Source organism: Mixophyes fleayi, chromosome 7 (assembly GCF_038048845.1).
Source record: "Mixophyes fleayi isolate aMixFle1 chromosome 7, aMixFle1.hap1, whole genome shotgun sequence".
Lineage (NCBI taxonomy): Eukaryota > Metazoa > Chordata > Amphibia > Anura > Limnodynastidae > Mixophyes > Mixophyes fleayi.
In genome coordinates this window covers 59,796,786-59,810,052 of record NC_134408.1, presented here as the reverse complement: position 1 = coordinate 59,810,052, position 13,267 = coordinate 59,796,786, and the positions used below count along the sequence as shown (strand labels likewise).

The following is a 13,267-nucleotide window of genomic DNA, read 5'->3' as shown; positions in this document are numbered from 1 at the left end:
GAGCTGATGAGTGCACCCAGAGAAGAGGTGTATAGTGAGAATAGTAAGGGTCCAAGGACAGAGCCCTGAGATGAAATGAGGGCATCTACAGGGGATGCAACAACATCTTCTGACAGAAGGAGCTAGGTCTGTGATGGGCAACAGATGGCCCTCTAAACCTTCACCTGTAACCCCAGCTCTTCCCGCTTTCTTCTCAGATTTGTCTGCTATAGCTTGTAATACTAATTTCAAATGTCTGCTGATATGTTTTTATAGACAGGTGTCTATTTCTTTGCATAAATGTATTGTTTTAACTTATTACTTAAATGAAGATTAATGTGGAGCCCTTTTGAAGTATAGAAGAATATTTTAGTTTGCCCATCGCTAGGGTAGGTGGAGTGGCCAGGCACTTTAAATGCATCTCAAATTACTCCAGCATGCACACAAGACTATCCAGTATTCTCAGTATTCTAGTGTAAACGATTTATTAAAGATCCAAAGAGAGATATAGGGCACATTAGAGCTGCTCCCTCCACCAAAAATATAGTTTATTTGGCTCAAGGGGTGCTGGTAAATTAAAGTCATCCTATACATCCTATGGGACTGGTTTTTATTTTATCATCCAGATGCATTTGTTTTGGTTCAGTGCATTTATGCACAAATACCCATGTAATAAAACATAATTTAAACACACAAAAGTGACGTATAATTAAGATAGTGATGTCTAATGGTCATGACTAATTTAAGATGTGAATAAAGCTAAAACGAAAAGCATTTTGAGAGAAAAGGTGAAAGAAAATGTAATTAAATGAAGGGAGTGATCCTAACCTGTTACCAGACATGATTAGAAGATATTTTTAGGCTTTCACCATGTGCAAGGTGGATAAATAGGTGCAACTACACAAATACAAATGTACTGCAAAAGTCAATTTCTGCACATTTGTAAAATACCTTTATTGTATTAGATAAACATAAAAAAAATGGATTAATATAAACTATTTAGCATTCAATGTTCTTTTCAATCCATTTCAACATTAATTAGAAAGAGCTCTTTCCATCTAATTTTCTAATTGCAGTTGTGCCCATATCTATTATGTAATAACTGCGAACTGAAGAATCTCTCCTTGGCGCTCAAATCTATCTTTCATTTCCTTCAGCAGAGAACCTATCTCTGGCTAAACAAAGGGGTCTGTTTCACATACATACATGCATATAAAAAAATAATATATTCTATTTGTGCCTCTTGTCACAAATAGAAGAGAAGGCACGTACACACACACAATATGCTTTGAGGGAGATAGGAAGCTTTAGGTGCATATCTGTGGGTCGCTGGGTGTTGTCAGTGCTATCTCAGTTATCTCTACATACTGAGTGAACTGTTCAGTTCTTTAATGCATATGCACATGAAAGACTATTGTACAAAAAAAACAAAAAAAACAAGTGTATATAAAAATAGAGTAATCAGCACTGTAATTAATCATTATAAATCAATGTTCCCATGGGGCGTAGTATACCAGATAGTTATGTGCCATTTTAATTTTTAAAATATCTAATGGTATAATATAAATGTTATTTTAAAGAAAACTGCAACTCATAAACATGTAATCAGTATGTACATTTATTAAATGTTAACCACAAATGACTTGTAAGATGCTTGACATCATGTGTAGAAATAAAACTGGATGTAAAATGTATTTGCTGCTTATTAAGTTTAGGAAAAGAACACATTTGCATTCTAGTAGCTCATAATCCCTTAAAGCGATAAATACAGGATTGTGACGGGACAGAAGTTTAGGATGGTTTGATTACATGTTAATATTCAAATCACTTACTTTAACTATGATCTGATGATCGCTATTCTTACAGAAGTAAACAATGAGTAAAATATTGCTGTCCACACAAACAGCAATGAAACAACATGTCACAAACATGAATGCGAGTTTTCATAATTTTCTTGTGTATACATCTGTACCGCATATTTATTTGCCATATATGTGGACTGATCCATAGCCTACAATATTTCATTTGCTGTTTACTTGCACGACATCTCCATAACATCTGAAGTACTTTTCAAAGTTAGAACTGACCTAAACAAGTCATTAAAGATACCAATAACTTATTTTGAAAAACCATTGAAGGGAAGCGAATATGAAAATATATAGGGACTTTAAGGAGTCGCATATAGCTCCAATAGTGCTCACCAATCAGGGATTAACCAAATATTAGTGCAGGACTTGTAAAGAAAACTGCTTACTGAATGAGGACAACTTAAATGTTCTTAGCCTATGAGAACAACTTTAATAACAGTTTTGAAAGATGCAGAATACCATGTCAAAGAACTAGTATTTTAGCTATCTTCTTGAATTTCACCAAAAATGTCCTTGGCCCATGAAAAGCTATCATGTTGTCTACCACTGGCGTACAAGGATAAAAAAAAGTTACATTCTAGTTGTGCCACATAGCTTTCCGAGTTAGCCTATAAATTATATGTGTATGCTTGTTTTACATATACTTATTCTGCAGTTACATTCTTAAGTTTGGCACATTACATGACAAGAACAAAAGAAAATGGAACATTTATCAGAATTCAGTAAAGCACAGATCCGTGACAAGAAATGTTAGTATGCAATTTGTAACATTATTAAGCATAGATGTTAAAATTTCACTTGGAGTAAAGCTGGGTACACTACAGAAAATTTCTCCCGATGTGATATCGTGAATGATTTTACCAACGACTGAAAGTCCATATCAGCATGCCAATTCATGCCTACACACTTACACGAATTTACACGATTTATGGACTGTCATAACCATCTGTTGAAAAGATCATGACTCTGAACTCAATGGAATTTGAACGACATCATTTCATCCTTTAGAGAGATTTTTAGTCAGTTTATAAATTCAAATGAAATGATACGACAGGCTTTGGTGCGTTAAAACATGATTGTGGGAGCGTACACACTAATGCGACATCGGACCTAACAGTCGTTTATCGGGTGACTGGCAGGATAATCGGGTGAAAAACCTGTAATGTGTACCTAGCCTTAGTTTTATTTATAATGTGAACAAATAAATTAGCACAAATAGGAAGAACTAAAAACTCATTAGGAAGAGAGACACATTCTAAACAAAACAATCTTGTTTAGAATGTCTAGTCTTACCCTGCAACCAATTGCTCATCTGTTAGAGGACAAGGCTCTCTGGAATAGGAACGGGAGCCATCAACAAATAATAAAACATAAAACACAAACACAAAAAAAAACCACACCAAACAATAAACTACAACACATTGCACTACTAAATTATATAACCGGAGATGTATAAAATGTTTAGTGCTAGATTTTTGTAACCCAAGTAATTTTAATGTAAACATATTTTAGTACCCATAAACATTCACACATTTTTTTTTATTTTTTTTTACTGGTTCACTTTCCAGAAGGTATATGTACTTATTTAAAATGAAAAATATATTCATGTTCACATGGTATCAATGATGTTCATACACAGTTGTGTTTGAAACACTAACTGAATTTAGAAATATTGAATGAAAAATTCACATAGGTGGCGTTAGAATGGCTACAATGTTCAAGCAATGAACCACGCATGCAAGCATTTTGTCTTTCTGACTTGTCTTGTTAGATGTTATCAGTGCTTCAAAACAGCACAAAAGCAATGACAAAAAATATTTCTAGGCATCAAAAAATAGTGCTTCTTCAGTGGGGAAACTATCTCAAATGTTATTTGAATGGGTAGATAACAGCACATGTTGTATCTGGAACAATGAGATCACATATTACATCACGAATCACAGCTCAACCAGATAACTGAACATCAAAAGGGACATACTCAGCAAGATATATGAAAATAATGTACATTCAACAGGGATAATGAAGACAAACTCACTTTACTTGTCACACACACACACACTTCAGTATTTAGCATAAACTTAACTAACTAAACAGCAAATACAAGCATTATATGTCTGAATTGAGAAAAGATACCACAATATATTACATGATCTCCGGGGGAGCATTTTTCATTATGGAGTTTAAACATGCTGATTTTGTTGTTCAGTTTGGTTATTACCAAAGTAACCTGTAACTGTGATCTATCTGGGTCCAAAATAATCAAATCTGTCCAATAACATGATGGTCTGATTTTATCAGGTTGGTCCAGAAATCTGGTTGGCAGATGACCACATTGGCATTACGTCTGTCCGCCAGAATGCTTGTGCCTCTTGTTTCTAAGTCGAATCCCTGAATGAAAAGGCATCTTATATATAGAAAGGCCCATATCATGGCAGGAGTTAAGATGCAGTGTTTAGCATTGCATGAAACCTAAGTATATATTAAATAAAATATACGTTTGGAATTTGGCATAAATCAGATTTCTAGGGAGACGGATGTTAATCCAAATCTCCAGATGTTGCCAACTAAATCAAAGTCATGATTTAGCTAAGATTTTTGTGTGCAGAAATGAGATGTATTGCTATCAGGAGCTAAAATAATTTAAATTATTTGGGTGCAGATTCTGTTAAATACATTTTGCAAAAGGATTTGATATTTATTCCTAAAATATGGATTCACTGCATTCCTCCTTGCTCTATTTTATTTTAGTTCACTCCCATGATAAAAGTATAATAATTATCTGAAACCTCTTCTGGTAAGCTCCAGAAACAAGTTCTTATATACACTATATGGACAAAAGCATTTGGCCACACCTGTTAATTATTGAACTGATATGTTACAATCAGACCCATTGCCTGAGGTGTATAACATCAAGCGTCTAGCCATGCAGTCTCCATTTGCAAACATTTATGATACAAAATGGGTTGTTCTGAAGAGCTCACTGACTTCAAGCGTGGTACTCTGAAAGGATGCCATCTTTGCAATAAGACGGATCGCTAAATTTCATCGTTAATATTCCACGGTAAACTAAGTGATATAATTAAAAAATGCTATATCCAAAAATAGGATATTCTTGGGCGCCTATTTTAAAAATAGAACAGAATAAACTGGAACAATTATTTATATTACTCACATAAATTCGTAGCTACCACTTTATTACCACGGGGAAGAAAATATGCAGCTCCCTTTAAGAATTATTGTGTAACCAAATCTTGATACAAAATAGACTGAAAAATGGAAGCGCAAATAAAGTTCTCCTCAGCAAATGTATACCACCAACACAATAATATTAGAACATGTTATTAAAACATATACATGTAATATAACCATAAAACAAAATATAAGGTTCTTATATGGAATATAAGAACCAAGCTGTGTGGGTGACATTGGTGGAGGAGGGATAATGGTATGGGGCTGTTTTTAAGGGTTTGGGCTAAGGCCACTTTCCTCAAGTGAAGGGCAATCTTAATGCTTCAGCATACCAAGTCATTCTGGACAATGCTATGCTTCCAACTTTGTGGCATCAGTCTGGGGAAGGTCCTTCTCTATTCCAACATGACTGTGCCCCAGTGCACAAAGCAAGGACTACAAAGACATGGTTTGATGAGTCTGGTGTGGAAGAACATGACTGGCCCACACACAGCCCTGACCTCAACTCCATAGAACACCTTTGGGATGAACTGGAATGGAGACTACGAGCCAGGCCTTCTCATCCAACATCAGTACTTGACCTCAAAAATGCTCTACAGAATGAATGGGCACAAATTCCCACAGAAACACTCCAACATCTTATTGAAAGCTTTCCAAGAAGAGTGGAAGCTGTTATCGCTGCAAAGGGGGACCAACTCCATATAAAAGTATATGCATTTAAATACAATGTCATTACAGTCCCTGTTGGTGTAATAGTCAAGGGTCCGAATACTTTTGTCCATATAGTGTATATGTGAATAGAATTTTCTATAAAGTAACTTGTGTTTTATATTTAAAGTTCCATTGATGACTGTCACTTATATTGCTCCCAGCAAGCGATCTTTCTTCAGTCCTGATGTCTCCTCTCTATGCTGTTAAATGTTGTGGACGGATGGTTTAGTACAGGTAATGGTAATGGTTCCAGGTTGGGGATCCCCCCAACAAAGGGCAGACATAATTAAAGAGGGGACAGCTGTTGAAAAGTAGCCCCTTTAAGTCCTTTTAACAAACCATCTCAAATGTGATGCTATTATTAACAATTAAATTATGTGTTGTGGTTTAATATTCATTAAGAATTCTCTAAAACATACAGTGTAGTTTTTGCACTATAATACTAAATTAAATACTATTATCATACTTGGAATCTTCATCTGGATCTTCTGTATTGTCTCCAGTGTGGTTTAAAGCATAGCAGCTTCTTGGATTACCTAAAGTAAAACAAATTCCTTAGTGTAATTTTATTATGGACAGTAACAGGGAACAATATTTGGTTAGGTTAAGTGTTGAAAACAGTTTTAAAAACAATATATAATTAACATTAGTCCCTTAAGTACGATATATGAAGGGAAATTGGGCGATTAGCGAGAAAGGGTCTGGGGATCTGGCTGACGGTAGATAAGTAAACAGTGCCATATTATAGGGTCTGGTTGTGGTGAGAGATTAAGGACTAGCTGCAGGGGAGTAAAAGTTTAGGTCTGCTGTGTAAGTAAAGTTAGGAACTAAATTCAGTGAGAGGTTGTGGTGGGAGATAAGGGTTTGTGGAGGTCACAAGATGGAGGTGAAGTGGAGAGATCCTAAAAGGTTTGAGCAATATCTCAAAGACCAGCAATCAACTCATCTAATAACAAATGTGCTTTACTTCAAAATATCTGCATATCAGGGAACAAGCTAAATTAGTATTGGAGGATATGGCATCCCCTGCAAGTTAACATTACGTTTTCCTTTACTATATAAAGCAATACAAGATATAGCTAATTATAAATAATCAATACATACAATTGCAATCATGTAGCAACTGATTACTGGCCACATTGTTTCTTAAGATTGGCAAGTTCTATGCTCTCAGAAACTCACAAGGGATTTATGGCCAAATCTCCCAAGACACGTAAAGCGCTCTTAAGCTGGGAACACACCAAAGAATTATCCACCAACTATTTATGCTGATCGATTTTACATGCGATCGATGTTCCGATCGCTCAGTCCATGGACTGCATACACACTAGCCTTGTTTTAGATGATAAAGAGAAGAGCGGACATCCCTTTGGCAACTTTTTACAGCCATGTTGTCGTGAGCAATAATTTTAATTTCGTACACACTGAAGCATCATTTGCGGGGCATGTAACAATATACCAAAGACATTAGCCTAAAGGGGCAGAGCTTTCGCTATAGTTAACACCCAAAGCCGCATAAAAAGAGAAGGCAACACTGTCTCTTCATTCATTCATATAAAATAGAAGTTTAGTAACAATACTAAAATTTAAGAAAACCATCTAAGTGGTAAAGTGCAATGCAATGAATATTCCCTAATAATAAAATCCCTTAGTATGTAATGGAATGCTCCATTTTCGACGGGCATCATCGCTGATTGGTCCGCAGCAGAAACAAACGCCCATGTCTGAGTGTATAAAATGACAGAGGAACCTGTCTGGCGCCGTGAGAAGATGGCTAGTGAGAAAGTGTCAGTGGGTGTTAAGGTTGAGGAGAAGGTGTCAGTGGGGTTTGTGGGTGAGGAGAAGGTGTCAGTGGGGGTTGCAGCTATGGAGACGAAGACTGAGTCAGAGATGGTGCTGGAAGGGCCAAAAAATATTGAAAAAGTTAAGGTGGGGGATGGAGATACTCAAGAAGAGCAAAGAGCAAATCCAATGAGCCCAAGAGAGGTGGAGATGATGGTCAAAGTACTGGACCAGGACGACAACGACATTAAAAAAAGGTCAGTAGCACATGTAGTGTACCTGCTTGAAGGACTTTATTTCATTCTAGTGTCACATGAAGCAATGTAAACGGCTAACGCCTAATTTGCAACATATTTTTTTATGTCAGAACGAAGAATTAATGCTGAGAAGGCCTGTTTAGATGCCACTGATACCACTAATGTTACACCTGTTATCAAACAAGAAAAAAATAAAAAATAAAAATATATAAAAGAACTTTGATACGAAGGTATTTCAGTGAACATGTATAGACAACTAAATGCTTTGGGCACATACCTGTACCGTTATATTAACCAAAATGGCGCCTGTTTTCCAGAATATATGGAGGTTAAGGCCGCTATTATGGCGATTGCGCCACAGGGTCCAAAACATAAACTGATCTCGAGCAGTGTGCAAGGTCAGAGTATTTCTGGCGTTGGATATAAATTACAGATACAGAACTTTAATGGTGAACTTTTTTTATTTCCTTGTTTCGTAGGTAAAGGAATCAAAGGGAATAGAAACCCAAGCAACATCAAGACCTGTTCTGCCACAAACCAGTAGCACCTTTAAAGTGTAATACTATTTTTTTCACTTGTCGTATTGCAAAAATTTTTGTACATTTTTTTCCTGCAATAAAACTGTTGCATGAACACTGTGTGGAATATTCCGGGTATTTCACAAATATTAGTTAATAAAGGTTAATATGACTTTATAACTTTAATAGTTTATAAAGGTTAAATTTTATAAAGGGTAAATATGAATACATTGCCAACATAGACGCAAAGGGTAATAACACACATGCTTTATACAAGTGTAATGGTCTGCAGCCAGACAGGTGCAATATACATCTATACAAAACACAAGCCTGTCATATGCGGATACCGCTCCACATGGGACTGGGACAGACATCAAAAATTTACATACACACGCCCCCCAGTCGAGGAAGTATCGGAGGATTGTCGTGGATCGGTCGGAAGTTTATACACACCACACAACGGAAACGAGATTGGAACGAAAATATTTAACGGTACGACCATCCAAATGAGGCGACAATCGTCCATTTGGTCAGACTTTCGACCATCGTGTCACTACACACACTGACCCGACTTTTGAACGAGCAGTCGTATGTCGGCTGATTGAGCCGATTATTGGACGAAAACCGTTTAGTGTGTACCTAGCTTTAGACATGTATTCACAACATCACCTGTATAGAAGTAGATAACAAGCAAACAATTCTAAAAGTTAAAACACATTTAAATTAACTATTTATCACACTCCACTTACTTGTCTGTGAAGAATGTGCTTCTGGACTTCTTTGGAAAGGGTAACGGAAGAGCAACTTATTCCCTCTGCTTCCTGAGCTCACCAAAATAACACTTATTGGGCTGGTGTTTTCACCCATCCTCGGTAAAATCTATAAAGCATGTAGCCTAAAACCATTAGTAATTTGTTTCTTTTTACGTCATAATGAAATATTGCATCATTTGCAGCACAAATAACAAACACAAAGTTTGTTTACTATATAAGATGCTTTACATGCAAACAGACTCGCATTAGTTTATACAAAGTTACAATCTTTTAAAATTGGTACAATTTCAACTGGTATAAAAATACAACTTGCTGATTTGTTTTTATTTTTTTTAAATTAAGCAGGTCAAACATCTTCCTTCTTGCCACAAATCAATGCATTTTTGATCCATGCATATTGAATAATGTACCCACAGCAAGAATATTACTGATACTTAGCTTAACTAAACTAAAGGTATTTGCTTTACCAAAATATGACTCCAATTGAGGTGAACAGAAGGGATTTATCATTTGTGACAGATTCAGACACTCCACAAATGTACCACGATTTAGTTTTGACTGGTGATGTGACCAGTCAACAAATATTGACTAGCTTATAATATTCCTCAACCACCCTCTTAACCTCACTACATTACCCCATCCATTACACAATTTCACACAAGACAACTACCCCCTGACCAACATTGTTGTGTGACAGGATCATTTAGCTTATAAGTCACTTTTACCTTTGCAGTCTGGCTGGACCGAAATGCATAATGTAGACTTAACCTCATGTATCAAGCTCCCATTTTCCCATAGATTGTAAGCTTGCGAGCAGGGCCTTCTCACCTCTTTGTCTGTTTTACCCAGTTTGTTTATTCGTTTATTGAGTTTATCCCCAAGTTACGCTACGCTACGGAATATGTTGGCACTATATAAATGATGATGATTATATATTAAGTGTACCACTGTGGCCTAAGCAATTAGCAAGGAGTTACTAGACAATAAAATGACTGCAGGGAGAGAAACTCCAGGGTGACTTGAGATAGCACTGTAAACTACTGCAGATGTGTGCAATTTCTTATTAAAAAAAAGAGACATTCACAAGGCTGTGGTGTGCCCCGACCCTATTAGCGGACACATTCTATAGACTCTATTCCTGTATGACATTTCTTTAACAGTGTTCAGCCTGTAAGTCAATATTTATAGTATATATGGCCTTTGTGTAAATATTTGGACAGTGTTGCCTTACAATGAATAAGTTACTTAGTGATGACATAATTAAATCACTGTTTGTTCTTCTGCCTCATATGTAAGAAAGATCTAAAAAAAAATGTCTATTTTCCTAAAATTGAGGCTAATGCTTCCATATTAACAGAACTAATAGGAATAGGTTCCTACAACAGTTTTAAATCATTTGACATCTAAAAGAAGAAAAATGTCAACAGATGAATATTTTGATTTTCAAATCCAATGTTAGGAGGGCCCTAATCATCAACCACAACAACAAAAGCTCAGAAAGACTTATTACTGCTTTTAAAAATGTATCTAAATCATTTGGGAGCTGAAAACGTGTATGCAAAAGTCATACATTTCAAAACACGTGATTGTCAAATATTTTAATTTGTGCACTCTTAAGAAAAGATAAAACACTTAAAGGAAGAGGTAATATAGCGTTCTGTTGTTGCCAATATTCACGACTGAAAACAGGGACAATAAGTATGTTTCACAGGAAGAGTTGTATGTTTATAAAGGTAATTTGATTGATATATTGCCACATAGACAATGCTGATATGCAAATGAAGTCTATTTCAGGGCATCATCAAGAAAATGAGCAAGCACTGTATCGTAGTATTAGGAGTAGATGCCATGTAGCCTATCTTCTGTAGATACCAACTGCAAACATAGAAGTTACCATTTAAAAAATAAGCAATTTGCACGGAACTTATGGGCAGATTTCACTACAGTATAAACAATAGGTTTTTTTGTTACCAGTGTGCTACTAAACATAAACACTAAATTAGCAAAAAAAAGTAATAGTCTGGTTCAATACTTTCTTTTTTACTGCAGGCTGCTAATTAAACGTGTATACACTTTCTTTTGGATCATATTAAGAAAATGTTTGATTACTTTATTGTAGTTGAATATGTAATAATGCGTTAAGTGTCTCTACAAAAATCACTCGTGAAGCTTCATACCTGCAACCGTTCAGCCCATACAGTACCGTAACTCAGGCTGTAAAGCAACACGGAAACCTTACAAAACAATGTATTCAGTGGCACCACCTCCCCCTGACCCGTGCTGCTGTCGTAGTACTTTCCCATAGCCAGGCATTACGTTACAAAACATCTGATTGGCTTCCTAACATGTCACGTCATCAATGTGTTGCTTATCTCCAACCTTTTCAGCACTAGAAGAAAATTAGTTTTGCATTTCCGGTCTTCAATGCACAAGCCATTTATGAACAAACTGTTTGCAACTCTCAGACTCCGACTAAATGGCTTTCACCTCAACAAATCCCTGCTTGTTTTCTTCAAGTTTGGAGCCCCAGTAGTGCAAAAGCGGTCCGAAAAGGCGTTTCATGTTAGGAACAAGAAGGAGCATTTTAATTGTTTTTGTAAGAAAACGCAATTTGTCATATGTCACAAGTAAGATTTCCTAGTACATATGCTGCTGAGGTTTCAGAAACACCATACTTGAAAGCTACGACCAACACGGAAAGCATGTTTTATAGCTATAGTGGCTGTAAAAGTGGACCTGCCCCATGTAAAACATAGCTTGACCATATGAAGTTTGCTTTTAAGACAATAAAAGTTTATTTTTGTTTATTAATTACAAGTGCTTAATGTAATTGCGTTTTGATATTTATACTGTGTATGACAAGCATAATAATATTGAAGAAATGTTAGCCATGTAAACTCTCCATAAGGTTGCCACTTGTCCAGTAAAAATGGGATTTGGTGCCAATGTTATCATTGGCAGGAGTGGATACAGCCAGTGATAGAGCCACATGGATGCCTTTTTAGAGAGATCCAGGGTTCCACCTGACTTACAGGCTACACCAGTGGTTCCCAAACTTTTGCAGTTCGCGGCACCCATAGAGTCTCCAAATTTTTTCAAGGCACCCCTCCAAAATAATTACTGAGCAGTCCTGTTTTAGAAGTAGTTGGGTCAAAAAATTGTAATAAGTATTTAGGTCAGGACAGAAATACTTATTTAGTTGTATGCAAAAATGCCCCCTCTGCATCCAGGCACTCTGCCCCCTCTGTCACGCTGCCCCCCTCTGCAGCCCTCTGTCACTCTGCCCCCCTCTGCTGCCCCGCTGTCCCCCTCCACTGTCATGATCCTTCTCACTCTGCTCCCCTCTGCTTCCCCGCTGTCCCCCTCCGCTGTCACGATCCTTCTCACTCTGCTGCCCTGCTGTCCCCCTCCGCTGACACGATCCTTCTCACTCTGCCCCCTTCTGCTGCCCCGCTGTCACGATCCTTCTCACTCTGCTGCCCCGCTGTCACCTCTCTCCCGCAGCTGTCACTGACGTCGACATTCAGTGACAGCTGCGGGAAAGAGGTGGATGCTGGGTCCCGACGCCGCGCGGATTGGTAAGTTTTTGTGTTCTTTCTTTTTTCTATGGCTGGCCCACAGCACCCCAGTGACAGCGCTGCGGCACCCCTGGGCTACACAATGGCATATAACCCTCAGTCAACTAGAATATCTACCTATAAAGAGGCATCAATACAATGGGATCTAACTGCTAGCACATTACTTATTCCAACCCAATGTCTACATAGGCAGATTTCAAGATGGTGATGGCACGCTAGAAGATATATTTGAAGCATTAGAACTGCTCTCTCAGCTGTAAGAAATTAATTATCTACAGGAAGGTCACCTCACTGTAGAAATGTCTGGTTTCTTTACACATAAATACACTTATCACCACATTTAGGTAATAGCTGAGATTTGTGAAGTTGAGAAGCCACACAGCGCACCTTGAAGATCAGTATTAGGAATGCAGTTTGAGATATTTGCGAACGTAAGAGAATTCACAATAGACATGTTAATTATGAAGGCAAACATACGCTAGTGATTAAGGAGGTAATATCAATTTATAATTATTTTATGGGGTAATATAAATGTATCATTATATTAAGGGGCCAATAATAATTTATTAATGATAGCCCAAAACTTATTATTTAATTATAGAGGCACCGTTT

At 37.0% G+C, this 13,267-nt stretch overlaps 1 protein-coding gene across 6 annotated transcripts in view; it reads right to left on the bottom strand.

Annotated features, from left to right (window-relative positions):
* The window catches only part of NPRL3 (NPR3 like, GATOR1 complex subunit), a 75,686-nt gene extending 64,307 nt beyond the window's left edge, over positions 1–11,379 (bottom strand). For 3 of the 6 annotated variants that reach the window (XM_075179876.1, XM_075179872.1, XM_075179873.1), the window contains exons 1-4: positions 11,255–11,378; positions 9,054–9,183; positions 6,214–6,283; positions 3,141–3,179 (exon numbers count right to left, since the gene is read on the bottom strand). In XM_075179876.1, the coding sequence (XP_075035977.1) occupies positions 3,141–3,179; positions 6,214–6,283; positions 9,054–9,171 (227 nt within the window). In that variant the 5' untranslated portion in view covers positions 9,172–9,183; positions 11,255–11,378. Of the gene's footprint in view, positions 1–3,140; positions 3,180–6,213; positions 6,284–9,053; positions 9,184–11,254 lie in introns of all 6 variants that reach the window. The other 3 variants (XR_012678237.1, XM_075179875.1, XM_075179874.1) reach the window with 2 other exon arrangements.
* Positions 11,380–13,267: the final 1,888 nt, after the last annotated feature.